Source organism: Quercus suber, unplaced genomic scaffold (assembly GCF_002906115.3).
Source record: "Quercus suber isolate HL8 unplaced genomic scaffold, Cork oak 2.0 scaffold_471, whole genome shotgun sequence".
Classification (NCBI taxonomy): domain Eukaryota; kingdom Viridiplantae; phylum Streptophyta; class Magnoliopsida; order Fagales; family Fagaceae; genus Quercus; species Quercus suber.
In genome coordinates this window covers 127290-150384 of record NW_027069922.1, presented here as the reverse complement: position 1 = coordinate 150384, position 23095 = coordinate 127290, and the positions used below count along the sequence as shown (strand labels likewise).

The following is a 23095-nucleotide window of genomic DNA, read 5'->3' as shown; positions in this document are numbered from 1 at the left end:
TGCCAACTAACGGTGTCATTCTTAAATTACGCAAGAGAACTCATACAACCCACCAATAACTTAAAAAGTTAAAATAAGCAGCTGTGAATATACCATAATATAGAGAATAAATGTGACAAGTAGTACTTATGCATCAAAATAAAATCAACAAAGAAATTTACATCATCACACGGAGAGGATAACACAAGCAACTAATTAATGTAAACTCAGTTTAATTCGCAGCAGCTAAAAAGTTCAAAGCATCCAAATGTCAAAAGAATAGCTCCCATGGAGCCCAACATATATATAGATAAACATCTATTCTCAATTCTCAAATCACGAAAGCTAACTGTTCTGCCCTGCTAATTGCATCTCTGCAGTTTGTTTCTCCTTTTATTTTGGTATGTTCATGGTTACGAAACCATGAAAAGTAGCCGAGCCCACAAGCCACACAGCTGTTATTAAAAAAAGAAAAAAGAAAAAGAAAAAACCAAAACCGTATGAAGTGCTTTATTGAAGTAAGATAAATAGAAAAAGCATCAAATACAAATGAGTAGTAGTAATGACTTTTAGATTCTCAAGTTGTTGCACATCAACTTTATCTTTATCAAAAAAGAAAGTTATTGTATATCAAAAACCCAACTCTTGTCCGTGGCTAGGGGTGACAAAGTAAGCCCAAACTCATTCATTCTAATTGAACCCAAACCCACCAAATTATTAGTTGAGTTAAATGGGCATCAAACCAATTAGACCCAATGATTATTGGGTTTTAACTAAAAAACCATTGAATCCCATTTAACACAAAAACAATATACCCAAATTCAACACTTCCCCTAAAAAAAAAAAAAAAAAATGAAAAGAAAAAAGAAACCCAGCCCTCAAACATTTCAGGGTCCATGCCCTCGATGATCTGGCCGAATATGATGTGTTTTTTGTCGAGTCACTCGGTCTTGGCGGTGCAGATGAAGAATTGAGATCCGTTGGTTCCGAGACCAGCATTGGCCATGGAGAGGACTTTGGGGCCAGTGTGCTTCTCCATAAAGTTCTCGTCGGCGAACTTGGCGTCGTAGATCGACTCGCCTCCTGTGCCGTTTCCGGCGGTGAAGTCACCTCCCTGGCACATGAACCCAGGGATCACGTGGTGAAACGATGATCCCTTGTAGTGGAGCAATTAATTAAATGAGTTTCTTTTTTCTTCATGAAACAATAATTGGGTGGTTGGGGTTTACCCATAATAATTAGGTTGGATTGGATTTGGGTTAGAAGCAATTAGTTAAATAGGTTTTAATAGGTAAATGAGTTTTATATACCTAACCCAATTATGCCCACCTTAAATTTACCCAAACCCACCCATTTGACACCCTTATCTGTGGCTAACAAGAGTTCTATGATTCATTGGTTTCATACCCATGAATAAAAACAGGTGCTAATAGAACTATTCTGTTCACAGTTACAAACACACATGAATATTCCACCAGAAATATAATACACAAACTTTTACTACTATCACATGCAATACTAATGTTCTTAGTGACTTAAACCGTTGACAACAAAATTGAGTTTTTATTTGTTTTCATCACAACATTGAAAAGAAGATTTAATTTCTGTAGACAGGAATGACAAAATACGATTCATTAAATTGAACTGTTAAGTCTATATTTTTATTGGCTTAATTACAAAGCTTTGTATACATTTGGATACTCCTGCGTCTGGCGGTTTTTTTATTTTATTTTTTTTTTAATACTAGCGCTTTTTATGAATAGTGCAAATTGGCAAATGTATAGTGTCTAGTGGAGTGAACAGTAATCAAAAATATTTTTTTTATTATTTTCAATTTTCAATTTTTCAAAAAAATAACAGTATCTAAACGCAATTTATGTTATTTTTTTTTTCTCTCATTTTAATGTGTTTTTTGGGCAAAATTGTATTTGGCAGAAAGTACTTTAGCTTGGTCAAACTATGGGCGAAGCTGCTCTTGCGATCTACCAGTTCGTGAGCGACATGTGGAATATGAAGGGTTGTACGGGTGTGACTATCGTGACCTACCGCATGGCATGTAGATAGATTATTATCTTTTATCATGATCTGTCTTTTCAACCTTTATCAATGGTCCACCATTCACTCCTTGTGCATGGTCGTTGTGACTTGTGACTAGATAGTGGGATCTAATTATATACACTCAGAGATCTCATTTCATCTCATTTATCTTGGAGAGAGAAAGAGACCTTTCCCAAAGAGCTAAAAAAGTACTCTCAACCTCTTTATTCTCACATACTAGAAAGAAATATTTATTATCCTCTCCCCATTCACCATCTTCAGTGTTTTGTGAGTTCGTGTTAAATGATAGAAACAATAAGGGTAATTACAAGGCCAAATTTATTGGTAGCTCTCTGTTGGTGGCTTAACTGTGGTGTCTCTGATCATCTAGATGAAGAAATGGTTCTGTGAAACCAGTTGTAAGTTAGAGCTTGAAAGACTCAAGTACATGGAGGGATATGAGTGTGGAGGTTTCATAGTCTTACATATATTGCAACTAATTATTTTATTGCAAATTGTTCGATAGTGTGGTCGAGAAAGAGGTTTTGCTGCCTTTATGCTTGGGTTTTCCTCTTTCTAAACACTTCTTAGTGTGTAGCTTCAGTTTGGTTTCTTTTTCGCATTTTATATTGATTCCTATTTGTTATAGTTCATATATGTGTTAGCTAGCAATATTAAATTTGGTTTACTTACGTTGAGCTAATTTGTAGTTTTAGTATGAAAGTGATTAAGCTCTAATTTTCTACGGACAAAGTTTGGCTACAACCTTGTGTTAGGTTTTTAAACCCTTGAAAACCAAATTTGTTTAACCTAATTATTTAGCCAAGTGATTACTTAGATAAATTATTTAGATCTAGGTCGAACAAACATAAATCATATATGTAAAGCAGCTGAAATATAAAAAACACAATGATATGATTACCCAGGAAAACCAAACTGGTAAAAAATCTGGGGAGGATTTAACTTAGCTATCATCAAGGTAAAAAGCAAATCCACTATAGGGAATCGAAGTTTACAATAAGACTTAGATCACTAACATCTTATTGCTATCCCATGTAGAACTTACTGACACGACCATGTGCAAGCTCCGAATTTACGGACTCCTTCTCTATTAAGCCTTTGCAATACAAGCACCCACACTTGTGATAAAAAAACACAAACTCTCCTGTTTGTGACTCCAAGACCACCCTTGAAGGTTTAGATCATCAGCACCTTTGATGACTAGAGAAGATAGCAACTTCTACAATACCAGATCTTAAGATTCTTTAAGGAATAACACCAGTAGAAGACATGAGAGAGCTTTTTGGGTACAAAACTTTAGATCTACAAAAGATGCACATTCTTCTCTCTCCCTAAACATGTTTTTAAATAGGCTTTCCTCTATATACTAGGAGAAATAGATCTGAAATCCTAATCCTTTTTGGGCTTGAACTGCTGTTAGGCTGAACATAAAATTCTACAGAGCCGTATTTCGAATGGTTGAGCCTGTTCTTCGATCGATCAAACCAGGTAGATTTTGAAATTTTCTTTCCGCAGCTTACTTGTTCTTGAATCTTGACTTGAATCAACTTGAGCATTGTCTAATAGTACCTATAGACTCTAAGATCTATATCTAGACAAATTTGTGTTCACGATTTACCAATTGTTCTAAACTTTTAGAAGCTAATAACTTGGTTGTAGCTAATGGCTACAATTTCACTTAATATTTTTTTATTGGTTGTGAATTTTAACAAATCCATTATTGGATTTCATTTTTTTTTTCCTTATATCCTTCATACTTACAAAATTTCCAGAAGATTACATATCAATAGTTGTGGCATCAAATAATTGTTTAAATTTCAAGTTTTTATGGCATAAAATTATGCATAAAAAATAATTTGAAATATTTGTCAAGGATATAAAGAACATGCAATCTAACTATTAGATTTTCAAAATATGTAACCATGTTAATTTTTTTTTTTTTTTTTTTTTTTTCAGAGTTGTAGACATTGGATTTTTTTAAATTAAGAACAACAAAACCAAATTTAATTAAATTTTTTTTTTTTGGGAGTTGTAGACATTGGATTTTTTTTTTTAAATTAAGAACAACAAAACCAAATTTAAGGTTAAAATTAATTAAGAGATAAAAAAGACCAATTAGGGCCAACTTAATATAGTTGGGAGCCTACCATTGTGCACCCTTGGTGCGGTGGCCACTCCACAAGTATAAATGCTTATGAGGTGTGGGAGGCAAGGGCTGAGGTTCAAGTCTTTAGAACGGAGTTTCACACACATATGCACTTAGATTAGGCTTCCAACTGTATATATATATATATACACACACACACACAAGAATAAATTATGAATAATAACCAAATCAAGGTTACTTTGATGAATAATAATAAAAAAAATTATGAATCAATATTAACCAACTTAAATTAAATTTTAAATAGAGAATCAACTATGATGGTTCAAGAATAAATTTTATAATGACAAAAAATTATTATTTTGTTAGAATAGGGGTTTATTTTATCTAAGACAAGCTAATACATTGTAATAAATTTTGATTTTGGTGATTGGTGTGTAGCCATGCAAAAAATTAGGTGGGTAATGTCGACAATCTATTGTATAGAATCTATAGATTATTGGCTTAAAGTATCAAAACAAAGTTTTTCCCCAAAAGTGTATAATTTTCAATTGGGTTGATTTTTTGTTTGTATAAGATTTTGTATACCTTTTTTAAGGTGAGAAAAATAGTAAATAGCCCTTAAAAACACACACACACACACACACACACACACACATGTTATTATACCACCTTGAATAATGCTAAAGTTACAACAAACTTTATTACATAAAATACATAAATTGATATGACAATGAATGTTATATGATGTGGTAATCAATGTGATTGGTAGATCTCAACTATCTAATAAATGAATGTTTAATTTTTTTTTTTAATTAATGATACAAAGATTTTTTATTTCTCTAATATTTTTGGGTCTTTTTATAATAAAATGAGGCATAAGTTAAGAGTTTTCAGAAGAAAAATTTGGGGTACCAAAATCTAAAGATACTAGTAGTGGTAAATGAGAGCATTGCTAAAAGACAAATAAGGTACATGCACTTATTTTGGGTAGAGAGAAACAAATAAACATTGTGAGCAAACAGTAGTATATAGGACCAAAAATGGTGCACCTTTTCCAAAATCCTTGTAAAATTTATTTACCTAATCCTCATCAATAAATGATCTAGATTGATGAGATATGCACAAGTTGCCAAAGTCCGAGGCTTTCTTCCTCAGAATCATGTATAGCTGAAAAGGAAATTAAGTATAGTACATTGAAAAAAAAAAAAGGCGAAAATGTACTTTTGACCCCTATATTTTGTCTGAAAAGGAAATTAAGTATAGTACATTGAAAAAAAAAAAAGGCGAAAATGTACTTTTGACCCCTATATTTTGGGCCTATTCTCATTTTCATACCTAACTTGATTTTGCGCCTACCTTAATCTCTGAAAAGAGAAAATCACATCCATTTTGGTCTCTGCCGTTAATCCATTAACAGAAAAATTCCACCTGGCAAACGGAATGTACTATTTGCACAATAAATGCTGACTTGGCTAATAAAATAATAATATAAAATTTATTTGATTTTCAAAAAATGCCACGTTAGCTCCACATAAGTTTACAAATTTAAAAAAATATTTATCAATTGTAATTTGTAATAAAAAAAAAAGAAACCAAAAAACACATTTATTAAGATCTGTGTTCATCTCGATCATGGACACACAAGAACAACAAACTTAGAATATTCAATCACAAGAACAAAAGAATAGAAACCCAGAATATTCCAAAATTTTGTACACAAAGTCTTCCAAAAAAATCAATTATACATTCAACCAAAAATTATTATCCTAATACAATATTTCTCATGACATAGATTTTCAACCAAATACACAAAATTTTAACCAAACAAATTCCTTCATCAATTTCCCAGCAACTAGCAAAGCCTTAACATCAAACTCACAATAATCCTGAGCTAAAAACTTTCAAATCAACCTTAGACCCACCAATAGCATCATCAACTCACAACACGGATATGAATAAAAAATCTAAATAGGACAACAAGATCTAAACGAATCCAGATCAAAGTGAGTGAGAGTAGATCCAAAACTATCTATTTCCCACATACCTATCAAAATTATCGAGATAACAGAACGGAGGAGAGGTAGAGATGTGGCTTCGTCATGGTGGCGGTGTTGCGGTGGAGTCAATGGCACCATCATTCAAATAATTTTGAAGACCCACAACCGAAATCACCCAAACAACCACCTATTAAAACCCCATTATTAATTAAACTCTACAAACCAAAATCACAGATCTAGGAATCCAAATACACCCACCAAAAATCAAACCTTGAAAACCGAAACCTATTAAAGAAGGCGCTCCTTGATGAATTGTGACTTTCTAGTGGTTTGACACAGCTTGAAGAGATTGTTTATGGAAGGAGGGTTGGAGGAAGAGAGAGAGGGAGATACCAAATGAAACCAAAAGAAAAAGATTTCCCAAATGGGGCAGATTAGATGAACTCAGAAGGAATTTTTTTTTTTTTAAGTTACTTTAATTAGCTTAAAAAAATTAAAAAAATTAAATTTTAAAAAAATTGAAATTTAGAATTTTGTTTTTAAATTTTTTTAATTTTTAAAATTTATCAGATGGGGCAGATTAGATAAACTCAGAAGGATTTTTTTTTTTTTTTTTTAAGTTACTTTAATTAGATTTAAAAAATTAGAATAATTCAATTTTAAAAAATTTGAAATTCAGAATTTTGTTTTTAAATTTTTGTAATTTTTAAAATTTATTTAAATGCTGATGTGGAATTTTTTTTTCAATAAAATAAAATCCATTATTATCATTTTATTAGCCACTTTAGCATTCACCATGCCAACAGTGCACTCCATTTTCAGGTAGGACTTTTTTATTAGTGAGTTGACAACAGGGACCAAAATTGTATTTTCGCCAAAAAGATTAATGTATACTTCCATAGAGGATTAAAAATTACGATATACTAGGTATTCCATATAACCAATCGCGAGCACATAACAAGGTTTCTGCAATTTGCGGCAAAAGAGAATTGCAAAACTTATCAAAAACGCAGTCATCAATACTAAATGCAGACTCTGAGGCAAACCCTAAAACATCCAAATCCTTATGCCTCCTATAGTCAAGTTGAGTTTCTTCCAAGTATAAATTGTAACTTGTTTGAATCTTAACCAATCAGACGACTCATAAATGTATCAAAACTGGAGAAATCATCATTGTTATCATCACGACTGTGCACACCACCACTACTAGATGATGTTTCAACCATATCATTGATATTACTAGTACTAGTAGTAGACCACGACTGCTCCTCAAAGGTGACATATAATTTATCACAAAGCCCAATGCCATTGATATTGCTGCATACCCATACAACTTGCCATAACAAACTCTACACATTGCAACTTATATTGAGGATCCAAAATGACAGCAAAGAATAGCATGACATTGTAACACTCCACAATATTTATCAAATTTTGCTTTCATTTCTTTTTCCATTGCTCTAATGATCATATCATGATTTTCCAATTGAATTCTCCACACACAATGAAAATACAAGTTGGCTGTGGGATAGTAATTCCCTTAGAAGAGCTTAGTGATATCATATAACGGTTTCAACACCCTTGTTATCTTCTCCATCTTATCCCATTCCTTTTCTGAGGCTAACAAAAAGTATCATTGCTCATTGAAAGTAATTGTTTTGATGTACCCCATAGAAGTAATCTTCCCAAAATTTCTTCCACGGTAGACTCTCTCCCCCTCTTATATACTTTTTGAGTATAGTCCCTCTTTTTTGTACTTTTCGAGTATAGGAAATATAGGAGTGAAGTATAGGCAATCTTTCCAAGCTTTTATTTTACAAGTTTGTATAGATGTATAGGAGTGGTTGGATTTGAGGTATATGTCCTAGTAAATGTCGTGTCAATAACTTCTTAGAACCAATAATTTAGGGTTTGTATTAACCCACCAACCTAATGAATTTAACCAATCTCAACATGATGCCTTAGCTTAGTTTATCGTTGGTTGGTTTGTTTTTATTTATTTATTTATTATTATCTTGTTTTTGAAACTTGGGGTTTGGTTGGGTTCAAGTGGCAAAAGTTCTAATCCTTGTAACTCGATCCAACCCCACACTATTTTAATAATTTCAAAAAATTATTTTTAAAGAATTTTTAATTTAATTTATTTTGAGTTTTGAGACTTAGTTTAAACTTATTGGTTTGATTTATTTGATTATTTTGTGACTTATGTTTTTGATGTAGGAATATTAGGCTAAATTATACAAATTAATTGGAATCATTTATGATATTTTGTAAATTGATGTAAGAACTTCCAACTTTTTTACTATACCCAAAAAAAAAAAAAAAAAAAGTCCTGACCCACCTCAATCTTAATGGTTATTGAACTTCCAACTTTTTTACTATATCCCCCAAAAAAAAAAAAAAAAAAAAAGTCTTGACCCAACTCAATCTTAATGGTTAGGTTGGGCATTTTTCAACCAAAAAAGGTTTAATTTTATTGAAAAATACTTAAAACCTAACACAAACAAATCCAAATATTCTGTCCCAACTTATATGCTCCACTCTATACTCTATCAAATAAATCAAGCCACGTATTATTTATTAAACACAAACGAAAGAGTTAAATGGAGTCAATCTCCTCAATCTTAACTCACATTCCAAACCCAAACAAGGAAAAAAAAAAAAGCACCACAGTCAAAATACCCAGCCAACACAAGATTCCACCACTAAAACCACTATTGGAGAAGATCAAGAGGGTGATATCACAGCAAAGAACAGAGCTTGCAAGCCTCAATGATCAAGCCATTCCTCTAATTTTTTTTATTCCCTCACACAAAACCCATGTGAGATTGTTTCTTACACGGAAATGAAAACCAAATCCATTATAGATTTGGACTTAAGGAATTTGTAGGTTCCTTTGCTTTCTATGATGTATAAAACATGTTAAGTGATGGGCTCCTTTGCTTTGGAATTTTGTGTTTTTATTTTTTATTTTATTTTTATTTTTATTTTTAGGTTGATGGGTTTTTGGCCAAGAAGACAATCATGGGTAAGGGCTAAGAATTTTCTCGTCACCAGCACTGGCGTTGGTTTTGTAATGTTGTAGGGGGCAGAGAATTTTGTTACGCACCACCGTGGGTGGTAGTCCAGTGATTTGTTTTGCATGTACCGAAATAGGAGTTGGTGGTTGAGGAGATTCATCCTTGTCATCTTCTCTAGCAGTGACTTTGGTGGTAGAATCCGATGGTGGCTAGATATTTTGATGGTGGTGCTGTCAGCTGTGATTTTTTTTTAAAAAAAATTTTGGTTTGGAACGTGAGTTGGGAGGCTAAAGAGATTGACTCTATTTAACCCTTCTGCTTGTGTTTATTAAATAATTTCCACATGGCTTGTATTGTATAACAGTTTGTTGAAATGAAAAACTTATTCACTTAATGAATGATTTACACTGCTGTGCTCTTTTTATACAAAACAGAGCATCAGTAACTAACTTAACAAATCAACAGATTAACAGAACTCACTTAACACTAAACTAAAAACTCACAAGCTCTCTCACGTGCAACACTAAAAGGCTATATACAAATAGAGCTAAAACTACCTACAGTTTATACACAGTGAATTACACAAACTACAAGTCGTTGCCTTTGTGTTCTAAGTTTGACTCCTGCTCTAAATCTAACTGTTACTGTTGCTGCAATCTTTGACACTCCTCCTCAAGATGGACACCATTGGAATGAATATTTAGGATTCCCATCTTGCCAATCAAGACTGTAAACTGACTAAGATTCAAGGCTTTTGTCAATAAATCTGCCAATTGAGAATGACTCTTAATATTCATCAACCTTATAACTCCATCTTGCACCTTGTCTCTCACAATATGACAATCTATTTCAATATGTTTTGTGTGCTCATGAAACACAGGGTTAGACCCTATGTGGATTGCTACCTTACTGTCACTGAATAACAAAGCAGCCTTATCATGTTATATATTTAGATCTTTCAACAAGTACAAAATCCATGTCACTTCACACACAGCCATAACCATTGATCTGTACTCAGCCTCTGCAGTAGATCTAGAGACTGTATTTTGTTTCTTAGACTTCCAAGAGACCAATGAGTCACCTAGGAAAACAAAGAAACCTGTAATGGACCTTCTGGAATCTAGGCAAGCTGCCCAATCTGCATTTGTAAAAGCTTTTAGGTGTAGTGAAGTATCTGATGGAAAAAATGACCCTTGACCTGCCGTGCCTTTAATGTACTGAATGACTCTATATGCTACCTTCAAATAAGGCTTTCTAAGCTTAGACATGTATTGACTTAACCTGTGCATAGAGTAAGTAATGTCTGGCCTAGTGATTGTTAAGAATAGTAGTCTACCTATCAGCCTTCTATACATTCCAGCATCATGTAGTAACTCACCATCATCTTTGTTCAACTTTAAACTGGCTTCCATGGAAGTTCTAGCTAGTTTACAACCAAGCATTCCAGCATCATGAACAATCTCAAGAGCATATTTTCTTTGACACAAAGAAATGCCCTTTTGTGATCTTGCAACCTCCAAACCTAGAAAATACTTCAAACTACCCAAATCCTTTAGTTTGAAATGCTTGTCTAGATACACCTTAAGATCTTCTACAGCTTTAGGATCATTGCTACCAATGAGAATATCATCAACATAAACTAGAAGAGCAATGAACAATTTGCCATCCTTCTTAATGAATAAAGAATAATCAGCTTTGGATTGAACAAAACCATGCTACAATAAGTGTTTGAAAACTTTGAAAACCATTGCCTTGAAGCTTGCTTAAGGCCATACAATGATTTATGCAACTTGCAAACCAATTTCCCTTTGGACTCCCCCTTACTGTGCAAACCAAGAGGAAGAGACATGTAGGCTTCTTCATGAAGATCACCATTTAGAAAAGCATTATTAACATCTAATTGGTGAAGAACCCAACCTTACATAATAGCCAATGCCAAAAACAGCTTAATAGTGACCATTTTAGCCACAGGGGAGAAGGTCTCAGTGTAGTCCAAACCCTCTTGTTAGGTATAACCTTTGGCAACCAGCCGTGCCTTGTACCTCTCTATGCTACCATCAGCTTTGTATTTAATTCTAAATACCCACTTACAGCCAACAACCCTCTTAGGTGGTGGCAAAGGAACCACAGACCAGGTATGATTTTGTTCCAATGCATCAATTTCAGCAGCCATAGCAGCTTCCCAGTTAGGATCACCAACAGTTTGATGATAGAATTAAGGTTCCTTAAGGGTAGAAATGCTATTGCAAAAGTGAGAATAGCCAGGTGACAAATGTTGGGAAGAAACAAAATTAGAAATGGGATATCTAGTAGAAACTGTATTGCACTAATAGGATTGAAGATATGGAGGAGGTTTAGACACCCTAGTAGACCTTCTAAGAGAGAGAATAGAAGCAGTAGGTAAGGCTGAAGGAATAGGATCAAGTTGTAAAATAGCATCATCAACAATGTCATTAGGTAAGTATATGGACAAATCTTCTGAAAGATCAGAAAAATGATCTTCAAGGATGTGAGATTCTGGACTAACATTATGAGAATGGACCTTAGAATGTGGAATAGGATCATCAATAGGTAAAGGTGGGGCATTGGGAGTACAAATCTGAGATAGAGGATCAGAGGGAGAAGACAAAGTTGAAGATGGAATAGAGTAAAAGGGAAAAATTGACTCATGAAAAGTAACATCCCTTAAAACAAAAATCCTTTTAGAATGTAAATCAAGTAATTTGTAACCTTTAACAGCAAAAGGATAACCCAATAAAACACATTTGATGGCTCTAGGATCAAATTTAGACCTGTTATGAGCCAATGTGGATGCAAAACATAGACAACTAGACAACCAAACACCCTAAGAGAATGATAATTAGGGATCTTACAAAAAAGTAGCTCAAAAGGGGTTTTATGATGAAGAAGAGGGGATGGAAGCCTATTAATGAGATGCACTGCAGTGAGAATACAGTCGTCCCAATAGACAATAGGGATATTAGACTGAATTCTCAAAGCCCTTGCAACACACAAAATATGTTGATGTTTCCTCTCCACAACAGAATTTTGTTGTGAAGTGGCAACACAACTATTTTGGTGTATGATACCATAACTCTTGAAGAAATCAGTCATTTGAAACTCAATACCATTATCTGTTCTAATAACTTTAATAGATTTGTTGACCTGAGTTTTGGTCATGAAATAAAAGGATTGTAAAAGAGGCCTAGTATCAGACTTGGACTTCATGAGATAAACCTAAGTTGACTTAGTACAATCATTAACAATAATAAGGAAGTATTTATGGCCATCAACAATAAGGATTGAATATGGACCCCAAATATCACAATGCACAATATCAAAAGGATGTGATTTAAAAAAGGAAAAGACAATCTTTTGTGCTTTGTAAGTGGATAAATCTCACAATCTTTATTAAAAGTACAAACAACATCAAAAAGTACATTCTTTAAGGAAGAAAGTTTAGCATCAGAGGGATGTCCTAATCTGAGATGCCATAAAGAAGAAGGTACAATAATATTATTGATTACAAGAGATTGTGATTTATTTAGAATAGACTTGAAAACAGAATTGAAGAGAGATTGAAAAGATGAACCAGAGTTGATTGGAGAGGTACAAGCATCTAAAGGGTTTTGCTGCAGCAAATACAATCCGTTATGAACTTCACCCACACTAATCGTCCTCTAACAAATAAGGTCCTGTATGAAACAAAGATTTGCTAAGAAAATAAGACAACAGGAAGAAGATTGTGTAAGTTAACTGAATAACAAAAGGTTAAAAGAGAAAGAAGGGGCACAAAGGACATTATGAAGAACTAAAGTGGTTGAAAGGGAAATAGAACCTATATGGGTTACCATAACTGTTTCACCATTTGGAAGCTCAACATTAGTGCTAATGGCAGTAAAATTAGTAAACAAATTAATAGAATGCACAATGTGGTCAATTGCCCTAGTGTCAATAACCCAAGTATCTCCATTAAAGACTGTCCTATTCACTACTTGAGCAGAGAAAACAGAATGCCTCAAAGTAATGCCTTCAAAAAAAGTCATACCTGACATATTGAAAACATAGTCAGATTGGGAAACACTTGCTTGGTGTGCTGCTTGAGAGTCTGAATGAGACTTGATCACATTACCAGCCATATGGACCTCCTTATTTCCTATATTAAATTAAGCAGCTTGCATCTGATTGCCCAACATAGCCAAGAACTACTGACATTGTTCCTTAGTGAAAGGAAATTGATTAACATCAGTGATTGATGGATTGTTCTCTGCAAGATCTTCTTGAACACTCACTTGATTCACCATTGAAGTCTTTCCTTTAGGCTTGAATCCAAGAGGGAATCCATGCAGTTTGAAGCACTTCTCCACAGTATGACCAAGTTTCCTACAATGAGTGTAGACAAGCCTATCCTTGCCCTTAGAATTCTTGCCCCCAGAAAAAAAAAAAAAAAAGAATTAGAATTGGAACCCTTCATAGCAAGAGCAGTGGACTCAATGTAAGTATTAGAACTTCCCACACGCCTCTGCCTTTCTTCTTGAATCAACAAAGAGTAGACTTTGTTAATGGATGGAAGTGGTTCCATTAACAAAATTTGACCTTTGATTTGAGAGTATAAGTCATTAAGTCCCATTAATAATTGCATCACTGAATCTTGAAAGTGAACACTTTCAATTCTTTGTGAAAGATTACAAGTACACTTTCCACAAGAACAGGTTAGGGCAGGCCTAAATTTCTTAAGTTGATCCCAATACAACTTCAATTGAGTGAAATAAGCAGTGATTGAAGAATTACCTTGATTGATTGATGCAATATCCTTCTGAAACTCAAAAACCCTAGGTCCATTTCCTTGCGCATGTGTATCTCTGAGATCATTCCAAATCTGCAATGCCGTGTCTCTATAAGTGATGCTTACTCTGATCTAAGGTGAAACAGCTTTCATCAACCATGAACCAACCATGTTATCATAACGAATCCAAGCATCAACTACTACTGGTGTTTTGATCAGTGGAGAAGATAAAGTGATTGTGCCATCAACAAAACCAAACTTATTCTTTGCAATTAAAGCCTTCTTCATAGATTGAACCCAAGCATGGTAATTTTCAACAATCAAGACCTCTGATACAAGCATAGCTCCAAGACTTTCAGCATGATGAAGATACAAAGGATTACGGATATCCTCTACCAATTCTGGATCACGTTCAATCAAAGTAGAAGAAGAATCTGATGCAGAAGCTGTGGATGCCATTGAAGTAACTCCAAGCTTTCAAGAACGAAAACCTAGAATTTGGGGATTTTCTAGAACGAGACTCTAGAACTTGAGAGAACCACGCTCTGATACCGTATAACAGTTTGTTGAAATGAAAAACTTATTCACGTAATGAATGATTTACACTGCTGTGCTCTTTATATACAAAATAGAGCATCAGTAACTAACTTAACAAATCAACAGATTAACAAAACTCATTTAACACTAAACTAAAAACTCACATGCTCTCTGATGTGCAACACTAAAAGGCTATATACAAATAGAGCTAAAACTACCTACAGTTTATATACAGGGAATTACACAAACTACAAGTCGTTGCTTTTGTGTTCTAAGTTTGACTCCTGCTCTGAATCTAACTGTTGCTACTATTGCAATCTTTGACAGCTTGATTTGTTTAGTGGGGTATAGAGTGGGGCATATAAGTTGAGACAGAAGATTTGAACTCAACACAAACTATCCCATGCACGCCCACTAATAAATTTATCATAGGGTGCATTGAATTGGATTGATCGGTCAAACTTGGTTAATTGGCAACTGACCATCAATTCTATTTAAAAACCCATAAAAACTAAATAATTTTTTAACATATAACTATTGCACCCGCCAATTTGTTACACTGATCACAATTATAGCAGTCAAATTTGATTTGATTTGATTTTTTAAAGATTAAATTACAAAATGCGCTCTTAAAGTTTGGACTAATTTTGATTTTACCCTCTAAAGTTTAAAAATTTTGATTTATTCTCCTAACATTAGATAGTGCTTGGAAAAAATCCCTCCTGTCTATGTGATATCCTGAATTGTTTGGATTTGATTGTTTAAGTGTGTTTTGTGCCAGCATTTGGTGAGTTTCACATTAGGTATTTACTAGGTAGATATTGAGTTTATAAGTGATTACGAGGAGCCCAAAATGTAACTTAATTAGTCCTTTTGGGGATTAAGTACCGATGTGACAAATGCTTTACTTCGATTATTACAATCTAAATTTAGGGTTTGATATGGCTGTTATGTGCCACCTAAATTTGTTGCATGTCCAAGTTGGTCTAATAAAATCATGTCACATCAATTTAATTATTTCATTCAATTAAATAACCTTAAAAAATTAGAAAATTAAAATAAATCAATAAAATATAGATATAGCCTTTCCAACATTTAATAATAAAAATGTTTTCTATGTTTATTCAAATTTTGATATGTGCATGGATTTGAAAAGAACTTGAAAAATATTCGAATTTTAGGATAATTGTGTCCTTCAATAAGAGTAAAAGCAATAATGCGAAAAAAAAATGCTTTCTTTGTTATTTTAAAGTTGATGTTTATGGATTTGAATAACAATGTTTATGGGGAGGGAAGCACATTTTAAATTTCTGAATAACAATGTTAAAATATCATCAATTATAAATAAATATGCTTACCAGGCCCCCTAGGTTTTGAGAAGAAAAAAAAATACTACTTTTTAGAAATGTTAAAAAAAAATTATACAAAGACCCAAAAATCTGGTCCATTTGCCCTCAGATACAAATCATTTAAAGAAATTTCCATAATCAGTAATATGCGAGGAAAAAAAATTTCCTTTGTAAATCTGCGTAATCTAACTCTCTTACATGCAAAACAGCACTCCTTATATATATATATATATATATATCGTCTACTCCCTCACGCCACCGTTGTCATTACCGTGTAACAGTAGCGGAGCTAGGATTTCAGTTTAGGGGGGGCAAAATTAAAAGACAAAATTAAAAGTAAAATTAATCTAAATATTATTAATCAATGTTAATAACAAAATAGATATAGAATTATATACTATTAATGCAATTGTCGTACAAAATCTAATATAATATAAACTCTAATTTATTTTTTCATACATAATTTAATTTGTTCAATTGGAAGATTAGTAAAATACACCTCGATATGAGTTTGTTTAGAATTTGAATCTAAATCATTATTATAATTTGGCTTCTCCATAATCTCAATTGATTATAAGTATATATTTCATATTATTAAAATAAATAAAACAAAAAAAAAATCATAGTTAATAACAATCATATTAAGAGATTATTCTAAATATATAGAATTTAAATATGTAATTTGATTCCTTAAAATAAATTGAGAAAATAAATCAATATAAAGGAATTATAAAGTTGTATTTTTATTTATGCAAAATTCAGTATTTTTTACTCTAATCTTTAAGTAGTAAGTAGTTAAAATTGGTTCTATAGTTAAAATAAAGTGTTTCAAAATTGAAATTATAAAAAAGTTAAAGTAGAAGAGAAAAAGATTAAGGACCGCTAAGGTTTTATTTTGATATACAATAACCTAAATATATTTTTTTTATTATGATTACATGGGAATATCTTATTTGTGGTACAAATTGCCCTAAGAAAAGCACTCCAGGAAAAAGAATTTCCAGTGCTTGAGAACATGTGGCAAGGAAAAACAAAATGGGTTTTAAGTAGGACCCACAAAACTTTGTTTTGTTTGGAAAAAGACAAAATAGTGTTCCAAAACAGTATGGGTTTTGTTTTGTTTGGAACGTTTGTGTCAAGGTGAAAATATTTGATAACGTAATATTTAGGTTGCTACTCTAGATTTTTTTTTTGGAGGTCAGGGGGGGCACATGCCCCCTCTCGCTCCCCCTTGCCTCCGCCCCTGGTTTAGACAGTAGAGGCCATGGTCTTTTCAGCAATACCTTTCTTGAATCAAATGGAGGTCAAAAAGGATGTAAAAAGTAACGACACAAAAATTGGACAAATTATGTGAAACCCACAAAAACTCACTTGGGGTGCTCTCTCTTTGTGCCCGAATTTCTCATTGCTCGTGAAAATTGGACCCAAAAGGCTAGTACATTTTCAAAGTAAAAGTGATTATCTATGTCCTGGAAAAAAACGGCATCACAATATCAAATTCAAATAGTAAGATATTGGTCCCACAAGATTGATAAAAATCAACTTTAATGAGCAATCTCACTTGAACCAACCAATTTCAGAGGTTAATAACTTTTATTACGGTACGCTGCGAGACCTTTCCAACGATAAAAATAATACAAAAATCGGAACTCGGTAAGGACTGTAAGGTCTCCAACCATGTGCACAAAATAGGGACCTAAAAATTGAAAAACTAGACAATCTGGGCAAAAAGGCTGTGTCCACCTCTACTAGCATGCTTAAGTGCTAATCAACCATATAGATAATGGTGAAATTATGATGATGCTTAAGTAAAATAAATGGTGATTACATGCTTAAATATACCAGTTGATGATGACATCGTTGCATGTTGCTTAATTATGTGTGGGTTTCATCAACTCATTGGATTTTTCATCTCCAAATAAATTTTCACCAAAACCGATAAGATTCACTTAAAAAGTGTTTTCCAAAGGAACTAACATAAAAAAAAAAAAAAAAAAAAAAAAACCCCCATAAATTTTCATCCCAAAAATGCTCTCTCATAAAATCTACTGAACTTTTCTTATAAGAAAATGATTTCTACATTGCCAAGATGGGTCTCACCAAGATCAAGACTTTTTGCTGTTCCAAAGTCAGCCTGTGGACTTGGAAAAATTATATTATGTTTTGGGTGTATATGTCATCTCTCTCACAGCAGCTGGATCCTACAATTGTGTAGGACCCAACTGCTGTGAGAGAGATGACATATACATCCGAAACATGATATACTATCTCGTGGACTTGGGTTTTGCTTTCACTTCTGATTTCAATGGGCTGTATTCCTCCAGGCGCTGTCCTGAGTTTTTTTGTTTCTGTTTATTTAGTTGAATGTTATTCCATGTTTACCCCAAAAAAAAGAAGAAGATTTCTACAAGGTTTTCCACGTTATTAGAATCCCCAGAACTTTTCTCATAAGAAAATGTTACGAGGTCTTTCATTGGAAAATATTTTCTTAAAAATGAAAAATGATTTTTCAAGACACAAGAGATTTATTTTTCAATAAAAATATTTTTCCTAAAATATTTCTCCCATTAAACCCCATATTCCCTTCAAAAAACACTTTTTATTAAAAACTAAAAAAAAAAAAAAATCACTATTTCCCATAAAATCTTATTCTTTACAAAATATCACGATATTTTCAAAATAACTTTTAACAATGTCTTTTAAAACTCACATTTCTTTTGAACTATAGTAACATAACACCAATTAAATTGACTAAATTATGTCTTATCTTTTCTACCAATTTACTGTTTTGACTTATTTATTTATTTATTTATTTATTAATATGTACTAATTATGTATCATATATATGAGATTGAGATGGAATTGAGTCCATATCGATGAAACATACGGAAGTAGGAATTAAGAGCAAGTAAATATCAGTGATCGATTCAGGGTTGTAGAAATTGCCTTCACAATAGGTTCCTCAACAATTTGAAGCTTCAAAATATTGGGAGATGATAGATCTTTAATTGTCTTCATGTAGCACATTCCTTCATCTTTATTTTTCTTTCACAGTTATGCTTAAAAGTTTAAACACCGTTAAGTTTGGCATTTTAAGTGAGATGGCACATCCTAGACATTTTAAATGAGGTGGCATATTGTATCGAATTAATATATGTTTACTAGATCCTAGTCATGAGATGAACCTTCTCTATTTCACAGTGAAATTGATGGGATCCAAATCTGCCGAACAAAGGGTCTCTGCAGAACAGGATGGAGGCAAGTAACAAATAATAACTTAAAAAAAAAAAAAAAAATACAAGATAGTAATTCTACTCTGACCTAATCTAAATGTATATATGTGTGAAACTCTCTTTTGAAAACTTAAACCTCGAGTCTTACTCCCAATAATAACTAATTTTTAGAGGTGTGAAATTTTAGATAAAAGAGATAAAGATATAAAAGAGATAAAGCCATAAAGGTATAATTAATAAATTGGTGACATGGTAAGCAATAGTGGATAACTAGTGAAGGGAAATTATTGCCTAGTCCCAAACTACAAGGTTGGCATGCTAACCTTGTAGTCCCAGCCAATAGAGCATGCCAGCACATTAAAATTTGCTTACCTCAGCTGAACTGCCAACTCATCGTAATAAAGGAGAAGATTTGTTAATGTCTATTACCATTTGAAAGCCAAATTTAAAATTTGCATTTTTTTTTTTTTTGGTTAAAAGGCAAGTTATATTAACAACAAAAGAAAAATTACAAGCTGACCACAGAGGCCAAAGTAGTGGCTATTCGCCTATAACAGTACAATTCATTAACATCAGCTACAAGTAGTTTATCTAATTCATCTGAGGGGGAAGTTTCAAACATAACAAAATCCTCCCTCAAGCAGCATCCTTTCTTTGCCAAAAAGTTAGCACACCGGTTCATTTCTCTATATACACGAGCTACCTGGACTTGAGTGACTCTTGCTATGCAGAATCTGCAACCAGACAGTAATGAAGAACATTTTATATTAGCACTTTTAATACTGTCACTATTTTTTAACATTTCAACAATATCCTTGGCATCTAGCTCCACTTCCAAGTACCCAATACCCAACTAAACAGTAAGCTTTAAGCCATCCCTTAAAGCCCATAGCTCAGCCATTACACTTGTTGCATGCCCAATAGACCTTGAAAATCCCCTAACCCATTTCCCTTCACTATCTCTAATCAGCCTTCCACCGCCTGCCTTACCTGGGTTTCCTAGTGACGCTCCATCTGTGTTGAGCTTAAACCAACCCGGAAGAGGCTTAGTCCATCTGACTGGAATGGAAATCTTAGGTGCTATTTGTTTTGCCTTACTCACACAATAATAATATTCCTTGGCTTGACTCAGACTCGTCTTATCAAGTGTTGGGTTTACGACAGAGTTTTCAAACACAACATGGTTCCTATTCTTCCACAAAGACCAAAGAGTGAATAGAAATAACGTGCACCAAGGAGTAATACCTTTATGCTTTACTTCGCTTAAACAATTGGTCTTTAACCAAATCTCAAGACTCTTCTCCTTAAATTGCTAGTCTATAGGCTGAATTTGTATTGAAATCTCCATTTTTGGAGAACTTCCACATCACCGTGTCCCTCCCACTCCCATACATTTGGATTGGGATAGCCTTAATTTTCTCTTTAATGGACTGGGGTAAGTCAAAGGAAATTAAATCCCATTTCCATTCTTGAGAGCAGCACAGATCCGATACCTTCAGATTTAGCTCTTCCTGCCTAAGAGGACCTTCAATCATCGTCCGTAAAGAGTCACCAATAACCCAGTTATCCATCCACACATTCACCCCAGCACCATTACCAATCCCCCAAACTATACCTTTTTTAAAAACAAGGAAACCCAAGCTGATGGCTTTCCAATTAGGGGAAGATGGAAGTTTTTCAGGATCTCTCGACCTTATTCTTGAGTTGGCGCAATATTTTTTTAACATAACATTTGCCCACAAAGCATCCTGCTCATGATACATTCTCCAATTCAACTTGGATAATAAGGCAATGTTTTTAGCTCTAGCCTCTTGAATTCCCAAACCCCCTTCCTCTTTGGATTTCACTATCTTACTCCAACCCACCATGTGCATCTTCCTTCGTTCATTCGTGGACCCCCATAAAAAATCACGATTGATTTTATCCAATTTTTCACAAACATGCACAAGTAACACAGCCCCTTGCATTACATGATTTGGAATGGCTGACATGACTGACTTAATAAGTACAGCCCGCCCTGCAAAGGAGAGATACTTTGCCTTCCATCCCGCAAGCTTATTCATAACTCTCTCCACAATGAAGTTATAGGGATTTCTAGGGACCCCTCGACGCTTAAGGGGAAACCCAAGGTATTTCCCTATATTATTAGTCTCCCTAATACCTAATCTTTCACTAATTTCCTCCTTCAACTCATTTCTCACATTAGGAGAAAAATAAATTATAGACTTATCAAGACTGATTTTTTGGCCAGATTCTCCACAAAATTTTCCAAGCACATCTAAAATTGCTTCACACCCACGTGCATCCGCTTTGCTAAAAAGGATTATGTCATCCGCAAAAAGGAGATGGGAAAAACCCAAATTATCCTTAGAAGCCTTTAGAGGTACCCAGTCTCCATTCACACATTTCTGCTCAATGAGGTGCCCCAAATGCTCCATACAAAGAATAAAAATATATGGGGACAAAGGGTCCCCTTGCCTTATCCCCCTGGATGGCTCAAAACGCTCTAAGGCACCTCCATTAACCAAAATAGAGGTATTGACAGACGTAATACAGCTCATAATAATCTTGGTGATTTTAGGAGGAAAATGGAAAGCTTGGAGCACTCTATAGATAAAACTCCACACTAATCGGTCATATGCCTTTTCCAAATCTAATTTCACAGCCATAAAACCCATTTTTCCTTTCTTATTGTCCAAGGCATGAAACAATTCTTGAGTAATCAGAACATTGTCTGTGCCTTTTCTACCAGGAACAAACGCAGTTTGCACAGGCAATATCAATCTGTTAAGCAGCGGCCTAATTCGAGCCACCAAGATCTTGGTCACAATCTTATACACCGAGTTACATAATAAGCTAATGGGTCTATAGTTACTCAGGGCTTCAGGATTTTGACATTTGGGGATCAAAGTAATCAAGGTTTCATTGAGGTAACTCGGCACACAACCGTTATCAAAAATCCCCTTCACCTCATTGCATATGGAATTTTTAACCACCAACCAAAAACGTTAGTAGAAGCTTGCATGCAATCCGTCGGGTCCTGGTGCCTTAAAGGGCTTAAGAGCCCATAAACCAGCCCTAATCTCCTCCTCAGTCACACCACCATCAATTCTAGCTCTATCCTCCTCCTCTAGAAAACAGCAAGAGAAAGCTGAAACATTTGAGGTCATGGAGGACACATTCAGTTCAGTCATATATAATTTCTTATAGCTATTTCTAATGTAGTCTTTTATTTCAACCTCCTCAGTCAACCAATTGCCCTCCGTATCTTTAAGGCAGCTAATTTTATTCCTATGTCTCCTAACAATCGTAGAGACATGAAAGAAGGACGTATTACGGTCCCCAAAGGTGGCAGTATTAAGTCTAGACTTTAAGGCCCAATACTCCTCTTCCTGCAAGAGTACAAGAGAGGAATCTGAAATCAACTGCTGCTCCAACTCCAAAAGGAATTCATTAGGATTGTTAGCTAGAGCTTTTTGTGCCCCATGCAGTCTAGCTAATAATCTTCTCTTTTTAGCAAAAAGATTCCCGAACACCTCAACATTCCATTGTTTTGCTCTGTTAACAAACTCTAAAATAGCTTCCTGTAGGACTCTATCAGTCCAAGCTTGCTGAACAACCCGCGAAAAATCTTGATGGAATAACCACATGGTTTGGAAACGAAAGGGTTTATTCCGTTGATTCACACTAACTCTAAACAGCTCAATCAAAACTGGACAATGACCCGAGAAAGCCCTAGGGAGGTGAGTCACCAAGGCTTCTGGATAAAGAGTGCGCCACACCAGATTGGCAAAACACCTGTCTATCCTTTCTAAAATCAGACTTGAGATAGGCTTGCGGTTTGTCCACGTGAACTTAGGACTTGCAAAACCCAAATCCACCATATTACACTCATCTAAACAATCCTTAAATTCTAGAGCTCTGTTCAAATTAACATGATTACCACCAAATTTATCATCACCACAAAGAACCTCATTAAAGTCCCCTAACATCAACCAAGGAAAATTATGGAGATGGGCCACAGTTTTT

The 23095-nt window shown here is 34.1% G+C and overlaps 1 protein-coding gene across 1 annotated transcript; it reads right to left on the bottom strand.

Annotated features, from left to right (window-relative positions):
• Nucleotides 1-919: 919 nt before the first annotated feature.
• Nucleotides 920-11334, bottom strand: LOC112018411 (uncharacterized mitochondrial protein AtMg00810-like). The gene is made up of 4 exons (XM_065762720.1): nucleotides 11178-11334; nucleotides 10960-11078; nucleotides 10163-10876; nucleotides 920-1093 (listed from the first exon to the last, which is right to left on the bottom strand). The coding sequence occupies exons 1-4, from the start codon at nucleotides 11332-11334 to the stop codon at nucleotides 920-922; spliced, it is 1164 nt and encodes a 387-aa protein (XP_065618792.1).
• Between the last annotated feature and the right edge of the window lie 11761 nt (nucleotides 11335-23095).